The sequence below is a fragment of the Leopardus geoffroyi genome, chromosome C2, assembly GCF_018350155.1.
Source record: "Leopardus geoffroyi isolate Oge1 chromosome C2, O.geoffroyi_Oge1_pat1.0, whole genome shotgun sequence".
Classification (NCBI taxonomy): Eukaryota; Metazoa; Chordata; class Mammalia; order Carnivora; family Felidae; genus Leopardus; species Leopardus geoffroyi.
In genome coordinates this window covers 128,041,973-128,061,716 of record NC_059333.1, presented here as the reverse complement: position 1 = coordinate 128,061,716, position 19,744 = coordinate 128,041,973, and the positions used below count along the sequence as shown (strand labels likewise).

The following is a 19,744-nucleotide window of genomic DNA, read 5'->3' as shown; positions in this document are numbered from 1 at the left end:
CCATTTTTGGAAGTTCTTAGAAATTCTGTAATGAAAAATGAGTATTAACTTTTTCAATGTACATTTTCAAAATACCTGGCCACAGAACACTTTTGTAAGTAACAGGTATTAACAATCCAAAGAACATGGACTCCATAGAATACTCTTGGGTAATGCCATTCCAGAGCATTCCATTTCAGAAATTACCTCTCATCAGAAATGAACTCCTGCCCCAGGGCATTTCCAGAATAACGAAACCCTGTACTTCACTTCAAAAGAGCAAAGGAGTGCAAAAACTTTACCAGCATAGGAAGTAGTTCTTCCTTCTTGTCATAGTAGAAAAGCTATGGGTATTTTTCAGATAGTTTATATGTATATCATCACTATCATTTCTCCCACTGTGTAATTCTGGGTAACTTTTTTAACCTCTCCGTGTCCCAATTTCCTCATTAGCAAAATGGAGATAATAATAGCTACCCCATAGAGTAATGCATGCAAGGCACTTAACAAGAATGTTTAACAGATGGTGGCTACTGCTATTATTAAAGAATACTCTGTACTTTCCAGAGGGAACAATATATTTGATAAGATGAGCTTTGTGTAAGCAGAAGCCATTATAATGGTATTTCTGTTGCAGTGACAATCACACTGTATTATAATTGTATGACTACACTAGATCAAGAGCTCCTTGAGGGCAAGCTCTGTTCTCTAAATTCCCTGGATCATATTCTCAGAAGAGTCACAGTAAATGTTTGTTGAATGAATTAGTGAGGAAGTCAAATGAGTTGACCATGCAGTAAGTTTTAGTCTGTCTCAAAGGAGGATGACTCAGAGCAGGTTTCCTGGAGACAAGGAGAGTCGGGAGCTGTGATGGTGAGGAAGGGCCTAAGGGAAGTAGGACAGGCAGAAGCAGTCTTTTGAGGAATCTGCAAGGAGGAGACCAAATGTCTGGAGTAGAGAGTCTCTGTAGATGAGGCTTATTGAAAGCCTGAGGGGTGGCCTGGAGCCAGACTTTTTGGGGCATGGCTTCTCACAGGCTGACCACAGAGAGAACTAAGAAAAAATGCCTCACATCTGAGGGTACCTCTAGTGGGCATTGGGCTGTACCAGGCATTCCAGACCTTCTCCTCTGCAATGTACATGATAGATGACCTCAAGTGCATGACATATTCCCTGGTGCACTGCCTGAAAAGCCTCCTTCTCCTTCTCCACCTTCTCCTTCTCCTTCTCCTTCTTCTCCTTCTCCTTCTTCTCCTTCTCCTCCCTCTCCTTCTCCTTCTCCTCCTCCTCCTCCTCCTCCTCCTCCTCCTCCTCCTCCTCCTCCTCCTTCTTTTTTTTTTTTTGCCACAGCCCCTGAAGCATTTCAAAATGCAATTAAGGGAGAATGATGTTGTTAAGCCAGTAACCTTGAAACCACTTTAATTTCTTTTTAAAGAATCACTCATGAATTTCAGCTCTTTACCATCATTCATTACAAATGCTTGTTAACACAGCTCACAGGGTCCCTCATGTGTGTTGCAACATGACATTTAAGAACCATGGGTCCAGTCCATTGTAAACCAGGAACCCTTTCCATCTGAGGATATCAGGTGAGATTTTTTTTTTCAATGAGTGGTTCAGAGTAAGGCCCTGGCTGTTAACCAGGTGGAAGAGTGAGGGAATAACCATTTATAAAGCACTTATGTCCCAGACAGTGAGCTACACATTAGATTCATTTTCTCAATTAAATCTCTTGACACACCTGAAAGGGAAGAATCATTATTCATATTGTTCAAGTGAGAGAGGCCATTGGTACCAGGAAGGTATATTTCACTAAGGATGTTTGAAGAATTGCAAGTGTTAAATAAGGGTTTCCTCAATCTGAAATGCTCACTTTGTGCAAGGAGGTATCTCAATATCCTTTTCTGGGAGGCAAAATCTTTCATTTTCCACAGGCAGAGAAGGGCCTCTGACTGCCACTCTTCCATTAATTCTCAGATTATCTCTTTGTATTCCAGCCTGCCCTGCCGGGATGTTCAAGGCCAGCCAGGAAGCTGAGGGGTGTTCCCACTGCCCCTCCAACAGCCGATCCCCTTCAGAGGCGTCTCCCATCTGTACCTGCCGGACCGGCTATTACCGAGCGGATTTTGACCCCCCAGAAGTGGCATGTACTAGTAAGTGTCTAGTAAGAACTCTGGGCTGTTGAGTTTGGTTCCCTGACAGTGCAAGTGGCAGGCCTGGGGAAGGGGAGACTAAGACAGAAGAACAAAGCAGAAATGGTGGTTGTGGTGCTGAAGTGGACAGCTCCTGTGCTGGGCATGCAGACCCCCTCTGCTTAATAGCACAAGGTTGAGATTATTATATTCTTTCTTACCTCTTTCTCCCAAATGAGAGAGTCTTCCTCTGGTCAAAGCAAGGCAGATTCCTTCCACTAGATGTTAAAAATCCCAGCCTCAAGAGTTCTTGAGTGCAAAATCAAGATCCACTAGGCTATTGCAATAATTCCTAGTCAGCTCCTCCAAGAAACCCCATTGGGCCTGACAGCTGAATATTTTCTGTCTTCACTGCAGTTCCTGTATCTGTGTGACCAGGTTCTTCTCAAAGTCCAATAATTTTATTAGTTGCCCATTTATTTTGTAGTTTGCCTTCCCAGTTACCAAAGGAAGGTCTTTGTGTGCCAGGACCAGATATTCATCTACCTGTGTCCCTTCCAGTGCCCAGTATGGTGCAGCATCTGTGCCCCTGCCAAATGATAAGACCAGAGGCTGGGCTGCAGCACGCATCTCTGAGGCAGAAATTCTATGGGCAGAGGGGCTAATGCTTGGGCTTCACCGCTCTCCCATTCTCTGTTGTAGAGGGAAGGACAGTCATCTTGCCAAAAGTGGATGAACGGCAACTCCACTCCCTGGGTGGGAGTGGAAGAGGGGAGGATTTTGTCCCAATATTCTCCCCTGTAATCCTGGGGAGACAAGAAGCATTACTCTCCCCACACAGTGCTTTAGAGAACTTGCTCCCACTCTCCTGTGTGTTGTAGCCCTGAAACAGGCATGGTTTTTTGTTTTCAGTATTCTCATTGTATTTGGAAGTCAGTGTTCCAGGGTAGCCTCTAGTTATGATATTACTTTTTCCTGCATTAGATGCTGTTGCCTGACTCCCTAGGCTTCCCTTTACCTCTTTGAACCAAATCCCTTCCTCCCACCCCCCAGGATAGAAGGGCACAGAGGGAATGTTTCATATATACTTGCAGTTTGATGGACGGGAAAAATAGCTCAGTATAGAAGACTTTCTTAATTCTGGCCTTGCAGTGTATGTAATCTTTACTGAGGAAAGAAATGAAAGTATCTTCTAGATCAAGGTCCTGAGGTCGATCAATGCTTATAGATTTGAACTGAGGAAAAGCTCATCCTCTTGTAAACTGAATTTCCCCAGACCTCCCTCGCTAGTGCTTGACGTGAACAGAAATTATTCCATTTCTGCTGACTGGAGTCCTTGTCTTCCTGTGGTGGTATAGTCTCTACTGATTCCTGAGGTTCCCCTGTGGGTCTCTATGAGCATGTGAAGAATTATTTAATGTACTTCTTTAGAAGCTGAATCAGTGCTGCCTGGGTGTTCATCCCAAGGACTGGTCTCCATGAGTGCCAAAGCATATGCCCAGGGTCTCACCACTTCCCCCTAAAAACATTCCCATTTGCTTCTGCCATGAACTCTTTCTCTCTAGCCAGGCTCCCTCTGCAGATCAACTCATGCAAATAGAAATCTGGGCCTCAAGCTTCCCACTTCAGGAGACATACCCTGTAAATCCATCCAGCCCCTGGATAAGGTCACCTACACGGATGGTAGGCCAAAGAGCAGATGCTCAGAATGCCAATGTGGGGCTGTCCTCCTTGCTATACAGCACCTCCCCTGTCCACCTTTCAAGGCTTATCTTCCAACCACCTAACGTGATGTGCTTGAATGAATAGGACCAATCCCAGGAATAAATAACAATGTCCCAAAGCTTTCAGTCTGCACACTGTAGATCCTCACTTCACTCTGCTTACCCATGACCTGAGTTCATCTCATTAAAATCACACCTCACCGGTTTTTCTCTCCCATCTCTGGTCCAGCTAGCCCTGGGGATAGGCACACCTTTCTTGCCCCCTGTGGCCCCACCACAATCTCCCCACCTTATCCAGAGTGGGGATGAATGCTAGGCTTGCCTGTATGTGTCACCACATTCTTTTATGTGGTTCTGTGCTCTTATGCCCCCAGTGTAGAACATTAGGGTCAGACCAGAAATTGCCAAATCAAGGCCACACTTGTCTGTAGTGGTCAGGCCCCAGAGCAGCTCAGGGATGCATGATCCAGCCCCTGGTCCTGGCCTATGGGAGCAAGCACTTGGTGAGGGACCTGGAGGCCAGGCTGGGCTGCAACACAGTACTAGGCAAAACAAGTGTAAATAAACCTATTATTTTATTGAGCCTCATTATATATTTGATTTATTGTGTGCCAGGGAAGTACTGTATGAAAAAGTCAATTTGTTGGCTTTTATAATCTCATTAGGGTTTCCTTTTAAAGCATTCTAATTGGAGGTGCCATCTGTTCTCTTAAAAAGGCATCACACATCGCCACAGTAAATAATTTTTCAGATACAAGGAGCATATCTGGAACTGTTGAGGCCAGGCTTGGCCTTGCACTATAGCCTTGGGGACCCTGACTGGTTCCTCAAGTGGAGCAAGGCATCTAGGCATGGGCCCAGCCTGGGAGAGGCCAGGGTGGGGAGGGTGCAGGTACTGGTTTACTTTCACAAGTGTGGTTCTCCATCCATCCAATCAGGAAACAATTACCGCTCACCAGGACCCAGTGAGGACCCAGGTAAGGGGTAGCTCTGTCCCTCAGTGGGCATCTGCAGGGTCTAGGTGGGTGTTGGGGAAAGGGGTCAGTGTTGGGAGTGTCCAGGAGCCCAGGCCTCGAAGTCTGGAAAGGCCTCAGGCTTGTCCTGTTGCCATCATCTTTAAAGGAGATTCTGTCATCAGTCATACTCATTCACTGACGATATTGAAATATTTTTAAAACCTTATGATTTAAAATGTGTTCTTTTACAAAGCTAAAATACCTGTAGTGCATTAAAATGTGTATTTTTAATAAATCCGGTTAGTCTTCTGGGACTGGAATTTATTCTAAATTAATCTAAATGTTTAGAGTGCATGATAGCCTTTGTAGCCTTGTGTGGGCATTTCTTCATTTTCTTTTTAATCTCCTGGGTAAGCCTAGGACCCCCTTGACATTTGAGAGTCCCCTGGCATCCCTGTGTGTTCAGCATTGTCCTTGACAAGGTTCGTGGACTCAGCAGGGATTTGGATGCACCCCAAGGCAGTGCCACAGGGGCTGGTGTGAGCTCTGACTGAAGTCCAAGGAAGGGGCCCCTTGGGCCCGACTGTGATGATGTTGCTGCTCTGGGGACACCCACTTCCCTTCTTCCTTCTTCATCGTGCTCACACCTCTTCCAGGATTAAGCAAAATAGTTTTATAGTCTTTGGCACAATGCCTGGTTCATAGTAAACTCTCAGTCGATGTTAGAACATGCTTTGGTTATATCCCTGGAAAGTGTGAAGATTACAGCAGATATGGAAGCTTCCAGCATGATAGAGTTCTAAAAATAAAAGTTCCCAGGGAGGGTCCAGTTCCTCCGTTCCCATGGAGGGTCCAGGTTGACACGGTCTCTGGGCATCACAGCAGAATCCACTGTGTGGCCCCAGACCACTTGGCCTGAAGGTGCTGATGAAAACAAGTGAGGTTATGGCCACCAGAACCAGATGTACTGTGGGAGAAGGAGGGAGGTACAGACTGAGCATCCCAGACTTCAGGTGCTCTTAGGAGGCTGAGAAGCTGGGCAGGAGTGATGGCCAACGAGACTGCCTTCAGTCTTCAGGGAGCAGAGCCCGTTGAGTCCTCGGGGTCAGACATGCTTCTTTTCACAGGAGGGTCTGATGGCATGGCAGGCGTGACACAGTCAGCAGAGAGGGGGAGCAGCCAGGAACGCATGGGGAAGTGCACAGCAGTGTGAAACCAAGCACCAAAATGCACATCTTTGGTTTTAAATAATTTCTAGTTTACTGGGGGATGAATGGAAAGGAGGAATTTATGAGGCAGGTAAAAATAGATAATTATGCCTTATAAAATTGCTGTCTGTGGAAAACTATGCAGAAGAACTGGTGTAAAAATAACTACCTTGTTACATTTCTGACCACCAAACCCTTTTTCTTTTTCTTTTTTTTTTTTATTTTATTTATTTTTTATTTTTTTTAACATCTAATTATATTTTATTTTATTTTTTTATATGAAATTTATTGTCAAATTGGTTTCCAAACCAAACCCTTTTTCTGTCACCCACATGGAAGAAACTTTGATGGATCACAGAGACAAGCTAGTGCCTATCGTGTTTCTTTATTTCTTCTTCAAATGTAGTGGGTTTCCCTCTGCAGTTTTGATCATAGAAATGTAATGAAGAAGGGGCTTCAGAGATCATTGTCTTGTTCTCTGGGTCCTTCTGCTGTCCCCTCACGTAAACCTTCTGGGGTCCCCTGGAGACCACCCTGACCTCCCTCCTGACTCACATGAAGAGACTGGGAAGTGAGTGGTGAAGCAGGGGTTCTCGGTGTGGCTCCCAGGGGCATGCCCTGGTGCCCAGTACAGCCATGTGAGCAGGGAGTTCTCATCATCAGAACCAGGCATGATGGAACCCACAGCAGGAGCTTGGAAGAATAACATGACCGATGTCATTGAGGCCCCAGGATGGAAGCTCAGGTCTGTCTGCCTCCAATGCCATGAACTCATACACGGTGAAAGCTAAAATTTGGTAGCTCTTAGGAGGTCGCTGCAGATGTCCATGGCAGTAATTCACTCTTGAATTGACCTATAGGGAAGGATAGGAGTCCAGTTTTCCCTCACCCATCTCTGTACACTCCAGTTTCTCTTCCTTAAGCTTCTGCTTTCATTCTTTAAGGCCCCCCCCCCTTTCATCCCAACCATCCCAGGGCAGCACTGTGGTCCCCAAGGCACAGGGTTTATGCTCCTTGGACTGCCAAAAAGTGGCATTTCCCAGACCCTGGTCTTTCCAGGCAGGCTGAGTGGATTGGAGGAGTGTGCCAGGGACCAGAGGGTGGGAAGGGCATCGGGATGGCAGGAAAATAAGGCAGTCCTCTGCAGCCAGGCATGATGGCCTTCAGGGCATTGTGAAAAGTCTGTAAGGACATAGGCTCATAAACTTTATTCTACCAGTCTTGAGTCCTGCTGGGCCACACTCCACAAGATCACCTGTAATGGTTTATTCTTTACAGCAGTGGTATTTAAATATTTATTTTTGAGAGAGAGAGAGAACAAGTGGGAAAGGGGCAGAGAGAGAGGGAGACACAGATTTGGAAGCAGGCTCCAGGCTCTGAGCTGTTAGCACAGAGCCCAACTTGGGGCTTGAACCCACAAATCATGGGATCATGACGTGAACTAAAGTCAGACACTTAACTGACTGAGCCACCCAGAAGCCCCCCAGCAGTGGTATTTAAATGCAGTTCCTGGGCAAGGAGCCTCAACATCACCTAGGAACTGGCTGGAGATTAAGAGTCTCAGCCCCTCCCTAGACCTACTGGATGAGAAACTCAATGGATTGGGTGGCGGGGAGGCAGTGATCTTAGTTTTAACAAGCCCTCTAGGTGATTCCAAAGCATTCCAAATTTTGAGAACATTGCTTTAAAATTAGGTTGAGTTTCTCTGTCCTCTGCTTTATGGCTCCTGGGGGAGAAAGGCCACTGAGTGAATTTCTGCAGGCCAAAACCACAGGGCCTGCCCCTCCCCATTAGTGTCCCGTGTACCAGGCTGGAGAAAGAGAGACAGAGACTGCAGATACCTGTTTGTGGAAGAGCAGGGGTGGTGTGTGATACGAGAGTGAATGTGGGAGTGTGCGTCAGTGGTTGTGTTTCAAGGGAAGGTCTCACTGGTTCTCAGCACACCCCCACCTTTCCTGGCTTGGTTGTCTACGCCTTTCTCACTCTGGGGTGGTTGAAGCAGTGTGGAGGCCTCCAGCGCAGCATCAGCTAGGGCTGCGGGCATGATGGGAAACAGAAGTGGGTGGAGGTCAAGGAGCGTGGCCTGATTAGAGCGGGCTCGGGGAGGGCTGAGAGAGAAACTGAGGCAGAAGGAAAGTGAATGGTGGGGAACATTCACCTGAGCTCAGATGGAGGATTGGGTGGGGAGAGAATATAAATGGGTGATGGGCTTATTACTTATCTGGTCTTCCACCCCACTCGGCAGGAAATAGGCGAAAAGGAAGTCTTTGGGGCTGCCACAGCAGACCGCCAGGGCAGGGAGCCCCCCCCCCCCCCACCAGGATCACAAACAAGCCACCTGAGTCAGTGATCCAGTTTCATGAATTGAGGACTGCTCGCTTGTCTACATGCCTGCTTTGAGGATGATCTTCAGAAGTGTTTACCTCTCTGAATGTAGGAGTTGCAACATATTGAAAGAGGGTTCCTTTACCCACGGCTTACCAGAGCTTTAGTAAGGGATACAGCGTGTATCCCATTCTGTAGGTAAAAGGCTGCTTGATTTTACTCTGATACATGATCCATGTTGCATGTAAAAAATATAATTTGTGTTTTTTAGAGGGAGGTAGACTGTGTTTTCCTTGAGATGGAATCTGGGCAGGGGTCATAGATTCCTAGACAAGACATAGAGTCCTAGGACAAGACGTTTCTCCGGGTGCCTGGATTTGGCTGGTTCATCCACCTGGATGCAGATTTGAGGGACTGTGACAGCAAGCTAAAAACTATTTATAAATGTCACCACTGTTTCAGGAAGGGTCAGCGCTGCCTGTGTAAACACACTTCCACACTTCTATCATCTACAATTTCCTTTCACAGTTGTTGACCCAAGTGGGTATAACCCTTAGGAGGCTTTGGATAGCTCTAAGTTTTAAGCTGACAGCCAGGGACACGCTACATTTCTGCTGAGGCATTTTATCATGAGGGCGTTTGGAGCTACAGATGGTTAACATTCAGAGCAGCCTTCTAGGTCCTGCCACCCAAATTCTTCCTCAGTGTCAGCCTCTCTCTCCAGCAGCCCTGAATATTGTGATGACAGACAGCTGATATGTTTTGCGAGACAGCTCTATTCCATTGCCAGGCAGCCATCATCCATCACTGAGGAATCTTCTGGCCCCTAGGTTGGGTACTGCCTTCCTCCTCCCCTCACCCTTGGTCCACCATTGAGGACCAATGTTCTGCAGGCCAGCAGTTGTAGTGTTTAAGAATGAGTTCCTCATCCTTCCTGAATCACCTACCTTAGGCTAAACACCTGTTGTATTATCTGTTCCCCAAGACACATGATTTCCTGAACTCCACCATCCTAGCTGGCCTTTTCTGAATCTCTCACATTTATCAATAAAACTCTCAAGATGTGGTAGCCAGAATGAAACATGTGACCCTCACCCCAGAGCATGGTTCAGTGGAAAAGTGATGGATCTTCTCCTCCTGGGGCTGGGATACTGTTGATTGCTCACTGTGGTTCCAGTCCCCATGCCTTAGATCCTACCAGACTTTTGGCCACTAAACATCCAGTGGTTTTGTTTGTCCCTTCAGGAAATGCTACCCATTTGGGTCTTTTCTGCACTGACGAATGTGACTTCAGAAATTTTGTCTTGTGGAGTTAGTTAGGCATAGTGCTCTTTCAAGTCTAGATTATTTTGAATACTGATTTTTGTCATCTTTGAAATGAGAAGTATTAGCATAATTGTTAGGACTGTGGGCTCTGGAATCTGTGCCTGAGTTCAAGTCCTTCTTTGCTGCTTGCCAGCTGTGTGATATGGGGCAAGTGACAGGGCTTCACTGTGTCCTCATTTGCTTATCCATAAAATGGGTAGAGTATTGGTGTCTGCCTCACTGTGTCGTCAGGGGTATTACATGTCATAATACTATTTAGAACGCTGTTTGGCATACAGGAAGCACCCAGTGAAAGTAAGCGATTTCATCTTATGACTGTTGTTAGAGTCGCTCACCCTACTTTGATGCCATTTTCAAAGCAGCTGAAACCTAAGCACTGACATTATCACTTAGCTAACATTTCCTCCTTTGGTCCACAAGTATTTGTGTACTTTCTTTCAGTTACCACGGTTGAAATCTAGGCATGCTCTCTATACTCTTTTTCTCCATAGGCTCATAAACATTTGGAAAAAGAAACAATGTCATTTGGCCTGACTTATACTTAGAGACATGTGCCGGTTCTTGTCCCTCTTTGCTTGAGGCCCACAAAGCACCGGTTTAACTGTGAAGTTTCAGAAGGAGGAGGTGACTGAGGTAAAATGTAATCTGTTCTCTTCTCTCTTTTGAAAATGTGGAATGAAACTGTCCACCCCATGGTTCTAGGACCCCGTTGTGTCATGAATGCTCCTTGGCAGTCTTCAAGCAACGGCTCTGATGCCAAATTTGCAAGCTCCGGTCCCAGGTGGGGCTGGTCTGGGATGCATGCTGGAGCTTAATAGTAGCTAGAGCTCGTGTTTCTTAAATCTTCCCTGCTCCGGTTCTCCACCTCAGAGGGGAAGACCATCAGAAATAGGTGACTCTGCAGCCTTTGTCCTCTGCCACCACCTCACCTCATCCCCAGGAAGGAAGGATGATGCCTTGCTTTGCACACTCTGAATATTCTACACCAGTTAGAGCTATTCAGGTATAGGACTGCCTCTGTCCACTGGACTGGGAGCTCTTTGACATGCTAATCTGATTTCTTTTACCCTCTCCATGACCTTATACAGTAGGTACCCAACACAGTTGAGTGTTAAGAGTCCTGCTGTTGGAATCAGGTAGCCCAGGATTGACTCTTGGCTCCACCCTTCCCTTGCAGCGTGGCCTTGGGTAGATTATCTAACCTCTCTGAACCTCTGTTTCTTTTTCATACAAGGAAGCTATAGTTTGTTATTGTACCCACTCTGATAATGAATGTAAAATACCTCAGTACTCAAAGACATATGGGAAGTGCTCCATAAATGATTGTCATTGTTTTGGTTGTTATGAATAAGGATAAGAGGTGAGTCAGGGTCATATCTAAATTGCCTAATACAAAATAAGAACAGAATAAAAGTGTGGGGGAAATGGGAATTTTAGAGCAAATATTCCTGGAGATCCATTCTCGGTTGGCTGAATTGTGACATCATCACCCCCTGTGTCCACCCCATCATAATGTGATCACAAATCTGTGTATCATTTATGGAGACCATCTTGATCCCCAGCTCCTCACAGGTGGTCTCCAGATGGCCTCCTGATTCCTCCAGTCTTCCCTCTTTCATCCATAGTATTCAGTATCAGACCCTGATCCAATTCTGACACCGAAAGGCCAAGCCTACATGTCATGGTGGAGTCTGGGATGTATCTCACGCCTAGATCTCTGTCCAGTGCTGTCTCTACGGTCGCCATTCAAGATCACCACGGTCAGTTAGCCCTGGAACCCATATCAACCCACTCCACCCCCTTGCTACTGGCCATTGACCCCGATAGCCAGCTTCGGAATCTACCCTCAACTCCATAATGACAGGTGTCGGGGGGGGGGCGGTCCCTGGCTCCACCCCCTCTTTCATTCCCTGACTCTCCAGTTGCCATATTGGAAACTTGGTAGCAGCCAATACTTTCTCAATCCAGAACTGTGACCTTCCAGATTTCCTGGTTTGGTAACACATATGAATGTGGCAAGGATACCAGAACCAAAGACCCACATACATCAGCATGGCTTCACTTGTGTTTGACAAAGACTGGGACACGAGGTGTCTTTGACTCTCATCAAAGATTTAGAAGGAAGCCACTTTCAACTTAGTGTAAAGGTGGATTACAAACATTGTCCAGAGACCAAAAGCCTCCTGAGTAATTAGCAATTTCCCCCTAACTGGAGGTGTGCATGAGGGGTGCTTGTGAGGCCTGCCAAGGGGGCTCCTGAATTGTGTGGGAAGGTGGGCAAAGTGAACAAAAGTGGATCTCATAGTCAGTTTGTGTATGCCCATGCTCTCTGAACCACGTGTGGCATAAGACTGGGATGCCAGCGTTTTGTAGTGATTTATTTTGAAACTGTGTGTCTGGTCTTCTGAGAAACTTGGCACACAATTGGCTGGAAAGTGCCCAGTCGGAGCCAGACACCTGAGAACTCTTATGATATGGGGTTGGCTGTGGGCTTAAAGGCTGGGCTCTCCAGTGGATAAATGATCATGAATGACTTTGCAGAGGAAGAGCAGGCTTCAGTCTGAGGTCAGCCTGTGGAAGGGCCAGAATTCCCTCCAGCCTGTGCCAGAGGCCACCCTCCATCCCACTCAGTCAAGAGTGCTCTAATTCTGAAGTCACATGAATGACTTACCTCAGAGGCAAAAGGGCAGAGGGCCAGAGGCTGCCTGGACACAAAGGCCCCTCTGTCGTTCCACCCCCTTCTGTAGAGAGAAGGTCAGGGCAGTGGTAATAGCAGTGTGCTGCCTTCCACATGGCTCTGGGCTCAGACTTGCAGGAGATACCCAAGGTGACCTTTTGAGCATCTCCTCTGGATCACCTCTGAGCTCTGTTCACCTTGGAAATGGGGACAAAGATGTTCAATGTTGCTGTCTGGAGTGAGGCCTTCATGGCATCTGTGTAGTGAGATGAAGCTTGGTATAGGCTGGCTCTGCTGGGCCAGGTGTACACAGAAGGTGGGTGGTTTGGTGGGGACGAGTGGGCCGTGGGTGGTGGGAAGCACTGGGCACTGCCAAGCCCTGACGGTGCTCAGTGAGCACAGATGGAGGGCCGCTCGGTTCCCACAAAGAACACACTGTCTGCTGGCCAGTAAAGGGGAACTGTGAGTAAGGTGAGAATTTGTTCTGCTTGAGAGCAAAGGGCAGTGTTTGTGCCCATGTTCAGTGAAGAGGCTTGTGCTTGTGCCTGTGCCTGTGCCTGTGCCTGTAGCCCCTGCTCAGGACTTGGGGCCAAGGCCTCTTCTGAGAAGATGTCACATGCTGTGTCCCATGGCGCTCGACCATGCCGGCCACAACCGATTAGAGCGGGAACGCACGTGCATGACAAGACTGAGAAAATTGCTGACTCTGACTGAGGTCTTACCGCATGTGAGGCAGGCACAGTGCTAAGCCCCTGACATGGATCTTCTCAGTCTCACAGAAGAGAAGATAGGTACTCCTGTTACTCCCAATTTATAGGTAAGAAAACAGAGGCCCAGAAGGGCTTACACATCAGTGAGTGGCCAGGCCTGATTTCACCCGGGCCTGACTGGCAAGATTCAGGTCTCTTTACCCTCAGTGCTAAGTTGCTTCCCTCAGGAAGGAGGATGCTCTGCCTCTGAGGCGGCATGGCACCAATCTAGTGACACCCCATTTTGGACAGTGAAGGATCACATTTCATGGGCTAGGACTCATCATGTGATTTCTAGTGTCTGGGAAGCCTATCTTCTGTGAGACTGGGGAAGAGAGAATTGGGTGGGGGAGGCACCAGTGACTTCTGCTGTGTTACACAGCACCCCCCCCCCCCCGCCCCCGGGTGGACATTCGGGCTAACTCCATCCGTTTCCTAATGTAAACAATACTGCTGCAAAAATGCTCAGACATACCTTGGGGGGCACATACGCTTGTATTTGTGCAGGAAATTCACCTGGAAATAGAATTGCTGGGTTGGTGGGCACATACACTCAGAAAGGCAATCAATATTACCTAAGTGCTCTCCCAAGGGACTCATCCCATTTACGCCCCTCATGTGCCCCTTGCAGAATTCTCCACATACAGGCCAGCTTTTACTTTTTGCCAATTTGGCTGATCTCCTAGTATTTTTGAACAGTATTTCCCTAATTATAAATTAGGGTGTACTTTTCATATGTTTCTTGACCAGTTTATTTGTCTTCTGGGAATCGACTGTTCATAACCCTTGCCCTTTTTTATTTTAAAAAATTGATTTCTAGATGCCCACTAATTATACAGGACATTCTCCCTCCCACCACCGCCCCAGCCCTCCACTTATTTTTAACTCTACTTATGGGTATAGTTTTTTTGTGGGGGGAGGTTGTCATATTGACATTTTTAATTTTTAAACCCAAACCTGACCATCTTTTTCTTTCTGGCTTTGGGGATTTGAATATTGACTTTTTGCCTGGGTTTGGTATATGTCCTCCTGCTCTAAGGTATAAAAACAGTCTCTGATATTTTCTATTAATAGTGTTTATGTTTAGCTCCTTCCTCCATCTGGAATTTATTTTTGTGTACAATGTGATCCTGGCGTTCTTACATCTTATTAAAAATAACATCCCATCAACTCCACCTGAATTGTCCACATGTTAGTGAGATGCCCCTTTTATTATTTACTAAATGCCCGGTACGTACTTACCTTTGTTTTTTTCCTGTTGAGAGAATGTTCTGTTCTGGCATCACTTCTAAGCTGTTCTAAAGATGGTACCTTTATAAACGTTTCAATAACTTATAAATCAAACCCCTACCTTGCATTCGTCAAAAATACCTTGCCCATTCTCAAACACTTTTTTTCTTCAAGACGAACTGTGAAATCAGCTTGGTGCATTTCATTAAGCAGTCCTATTAAATTGAGATTGGGGTTGTATTGAATATATAGATTGCTTCGGGAAGGTCTGTCATTTTTATGATATACCTCTCCATCCAGGAGCACAGTATTCAAGTCTACTTTTGTGCCCTTATGTAAAGTTTTATAGTTGTCTTAATACAAGTATTATTACACAGGACTTGTGAGATTTAATCCTAGGTATTTTATGGGGTTTGTGGCTATCGTGAGTAGGTACCTTTTTTTCATTATATTTGAAAATAGGTTCTGGTTATTGTTAAGAGATGGCTCCTTAGTAGTGAGCTTCCATCGCTGGAAGAATAAAGAGAGGCTCGGGCGCTTTGGGTGGCTCAGGCAGTTAAGCATCTGACTTCAACTCAGGTCATGATCTTTCAGTTTGCAAGTTTGAGCCCTGCATCGGGCTCTCTGCTGTCAGCACAGAACCTGCTTCAAATCCTGTCTCCCTCTCTCTCTGCCCCTCCCCCACTTGCATGTGCTCTCTCTCTCTCTCTCTCTCTCTCTCCCCCCCCCTTCCCCCCCTCAAAAATAAAAATAATTAAAAAAAAAAAAGAGTCTGGCCAACCAGGTAGGGACTGTAGAGGGCATTCACCACCAGGGATACACCATGATCTCCAAGGTTTCTTCCTGTTCTGAGAATAAGTGTGTCTATAAAGTGTCAGAATAAGGATTTGATTTTGGATGACCTGTAACTTTCTGGGAGGAATACCTACTTTTTCAATTTCTCTTTTTGCCCCCTTGGCCTTGAATTGTTCTCTTTGGAACCTGGATCTTTTCTGTATACCTAGAGAGAGTCTCTTTGAGAACTGAATGAGATAATGTCTGGCAGATTCTTCTCTGTATTCCCAGGGAAAACCGAATGAATAATCCATGAATCTGGGAGTGCATCTCCACCAGCCTTGTCAGTCAGTGGTTTGTGTGGCTGTAGTACAGGTGCCCACCTCCCCTGCACATTTTGGACCCCTCAGGGCATATGTCAGTGAATTTTTATACCATAATCTTATACACAGGGCATAGCACATAGTAGGATCTCAATAAACATGTCTAGCTCTATCAGTCACAGATCAATGAAAGATGAGGCTCAGAGAGTGTAAGTGACCTGTGTAAGGTCACACTGTGGCAAAGCTGGCCCTCAGCCCCGATCTTTTTCCTTATGAGTCTGGGGTATCTCTCACCACTCCACAAGGCCACTGAGCCTCATTGCAGGGCTGGGAAAGAGGTCTTGAAGGCCATGTCTTTAAGATGACATATGCCCTATAGCTCTCTTGGACTTGAAGTATCTCCAAGAAATCTGCAGGAGAGAGTCATGTCAAAGTTTCCCTCTCTCTGGCCTCACCTTGGGTCACAAATAGAAGATTAAGCCTTGTATACCTCCCCACCCAGGCAGTGGTGGGAGACATTCCTACTGAAATACGCTGTCTCTCCAGGTACAGGCGTCTCAGACATCCTCCAGGGGTTCTGCAGCCTTGTAGAAATTAGACGCTTGGGCTTCAGCTCAGGCCAGGTAGAGGGGCCATCTTTTTTCCCAGAATGTGAAATCCACCCCCTCTCTCCCAGACAATTAGCTCCATTGAAGCAGGAGAAACAAGAAGTACTTTCTACAAACATTGCTGTTTGGTGAAATGTGTAACATTAGGTTCTCTGATGCTCCCGAAATCCCTCTCAGCAGGGTCCCTCCTTGTTTTGACTAATCATTTCTTCTTATTACTAACTGTTATGATTAGGAGAATTGCCTGAGTACAGGCCCAGTGTTTCCAAGACCCTAATGAGCAACACGTGCAGACTTGCTCAGCATAGCGCTGGAACCACGGCTGCTCTGTCTCTCTAGGGAAGCTACTGAAACAGCTCAGGAACAAGAGCCTCCTGCCATCCTGAGAGACCCATCCCCCCACCCCCGGCACCCGGATGCATTTGCATTACTCCTGCACCTTACACCCTTAGGTGCCTCCACCCTGGGTGGAAGAGTTGCTAAGGATGAGCTTTGAGAGTGGCCAGGCCTGGACTCAAGTCTTGATTTCATCACTCACCAGCCACATGACTTGAGCAAGCTACTTAATGTCTCTGAGCTACAGTTTCCTCATATATAAAATGGGGACAATAGTTCCTACCTTGTTGAATGTTGGGGAGATGGGATTTTATTAAGTAATATACCAAAATACCTAAGGTAGTACTTTGCATATAGGGTTTGTTATTAAAACAAATCTCAGAATTCCGTATTTAACTCTGCGAAATGGAAACCAAAGCTCTGCTCTTACAAATGATCCTTGTAGGAATCTACTCTAGGAAAACAGCCGATATTAATCACTCAGTTAGTGGCATAAAGCACACAAGTCCCACCAAATCAATGTCTTATCCTTCTGACGACCATGCAGATGGCATAGGTGTCTGTCCACTGGAAGCCTATGTCCCTGGGTTCATTTTAAACTGGTTCCAAAGGTGGCATAAAACTGTCTCTGGGAATATTGGGATCTAGGACTGTTAGGAAAAATAAAGCAACATGATTTCCCCAGGTTTCAACCACCTCTCGTCCTTGTCCCAGGGGGAGTCTATGTTTTGAGGGGAGCAACCAGGGTGCCTCACTTGCAATGGGACAGGCACCACTCAACTTTCTAGCCCTGCTGCCTCAGGCCTCCAGCACAACCGCCTCTTTGGAAGGGACACCTCAGAACTTGACACATTACCATCTTCACATTAAGCAAAACAGTGTTCTAAATGTCTGGTGCTCATCACTCACAAATTGTAGATAGTCCTTGGTCTTTTTTTTTTTTTTTTTTGTAAGGATCTCAATAAAGTCCCTCTAAGCTTCTACTATTGAGTGGAGGTTGCCTCACTAGCCCATTTTAATGCCATTACTTTGCACCAGGTCTCTGATAAATTATTTGTGGTTTTCTGATCTGTCTTCAAACAGCCACCCACATCCCCCAAGAAGACTTGAAAACTCCGGCTGCCACTGGCTCCTATTATTGTGGTGTTATTGGTGCCTGACATAGAATCTTAGGAACTGCCCCACTGCTGTCCAAGGCACCTCTGTGAAGGGGGATGGAAGCACGCAGGCACATACCCCTCTCCAAAGTTCTGAACCAGCATGTTACAGGACATCACAACCCTTTCCTTTAGGACAGTGGGCATTCCTGTCCAGTCTCTCCCAGAAATTCTACACCTACTGCAGGAATGATGGGAGAGGAATTGGCATCCTCAGGATAGAAAGACAGAGGGAGAGAGAGAGCTGAACTTAGGCTGGGGAGTGTCATAGCTATACATGGCACCTAAAAAAATAAAGAGAAGTTTCTTTGTTTGGTATTGTTTTTAAATAACCAGTTACCAAAGAAGGAACTACAACTGAATGTGGGTTCACTTCACGTTTATTCGATAACTCTACTACATTTCTGATAATTGCAAAATTTCCCTCTTTTAGCTTATGTTACCTTCCAACCCATCCTGCTTTTAGCCCTCTATGCTGTATTGAGGGCAAAGACATAACAACCAGCCTGACCTGGTTTGCTGCATATTTTGCCTCCATAAAAGACCTCGTCATACCTCTACAGCTCTGTTTTCATGTCCGCCTCTGTTCCTGGACTTCTATCTGTCTCTCTATAAAATCTCAAAGGACTTTCTCCTTTCTCCAGAAAGCTTCCCAATTATTCAGACATAGTTCCTTAAGTAGCTCTTTCATAGTGAGCAATAAGTAAAGAGATGTCCCAATAGTACTGTCACTTTTTATAACCAATCCTCACCACCCCACCCATGTCTTCCTGGGCCCCCACACCATGCTTTTTGCACCATCCCTACTCCTGGTGTCATTTTCTGATCTCCCTCTCCATCCCCTCTTAACCCTTAGTCCACATTAAAGTATGCAGTCAGTTTTCCAAACTACTGTCTTGACTCTGCTCAGCCACAAGAACATTATCTCTGCATTCTTTTGACTTACAATATTTAAGAATCTTGAGTATCAACTGTCCTTCTTGACCCATTCTCAGACTGTATCTCAATCCTTTCTCCTAAAAGAAGACTGAGTTGAGGATGTAGTTTGCTGTAGGGGTAAAGGATGTATTTCCCTGCCCATAGGGTGAGAGAGAACAAGCAAACCCAGATTCCATGTTAAAGCCAGACCACCTCTTGAGAGGCTAGGGAGCAGATATACAGGAGCACAAGAAGGTTAAAAAGAGCTGGACCCATTCTGGAGACACAGCCCCATGCCCAAGATTAGGGCTCTCCTCCTTCCTGGATGTGTTTTCAGGGATTAGTGCCCTGAGGTGTATAGACTGGAGCACATAGCCTCCAAGTGTGTACATGTAGCTCCAACTGGTAGACAAGGCCCCAGACACCATCTCTGAATATTTTGTTCTGCACTGATCTTATCTTTTCCCAGACACCTATAACTCTTTGTGTCTGTATTACTTACTTTGATCCTTAATTGTATGTGTCCACAGATTCTAGGACCCATGGGTGTGGGGTCTTGCCTGACTAGAAAGCGTCTGGGCTTCCCAGCATCATGGGCTGCGGCTTCCATAGCTTCATGGCTTTCACAGTGCCAGCACAGTTCTGGGCATGGGGTCTCTGCTCAACGAATGAGGGGCTGCACAAGATCAATCTTACTTGGATGAATGGTTCAGGGCTCCAAATCATCTAATAATGGCAATACTAATTATAATAGCAACTGATATTTATGGAGTTCCTCTGTGTACAGGCCACATAGCTAAACTCCTTAGGTATATTATCTCATTAAATCCTCAAAACTACCTCTTTTCAGTTGAGAGTATTAAGGCTTAGAAGTTCACCATCTCAAGGGTCACCAACAAGAGATTATTTTTGAACTTGGTTGCTGTGAACATCTAGGGTGTTCACTGGTTAGTTTCAAGGAACTATGAACCCCTCAGAGTCTCTGAAAACCCATGTTTGTGTTTAAGTATTTGTCCATTTTTCTGGGTAAAATCTTTCTCTTTCGTCAAATCCTTCAAGCAGTTGTGCACACAACGTGGAGGATCCCATCTCTGGCCTGACGCAGAACAGTGCAATCTTAGCCTGCACATAGGGTCTCCCTGGAAAGCTTCACCTCATTGTGGTTGTCACCCTCACCAGCTCCCCATGGGGAGGGATGAAAGTATATAGATCCTGGCTGCAGCAAGGCACAGTTAGCTGGACCCTACCTGGTTGGCACCTTGGACCAGGCTGAAGTTCACATCTAAATTCTGAGACCAGGAAGTTGGCCTTATTAAGATTCC

The 19,744-nt window shown here is 46.1% G+C and overlaps 1 protein-coding gene across 2 annotated transcripts in view; it reads left to right on the top strand.

Moving 5' to 3' along the window:
* EPHB1 (EPH receptor B1) overlaps positions 1-19,744 on the top strand; it is a 432,420-nt gene that overhangs the window by 286,985 nt on the left and 125,691 nt on the right. For both annotated transcript variants that reach the window (XM_045503564.1, XM_045503565.1), the window contains exon 4: positions 1,977-2,132. In XM_045503564.1, coding sequence (XP_045359520.1) covers positions 1,977-2,132 — 156 coding nt within the window. The remainder of the gene's footprint in view (positions 1-1,976; positions 2,133-19,744) is intronic.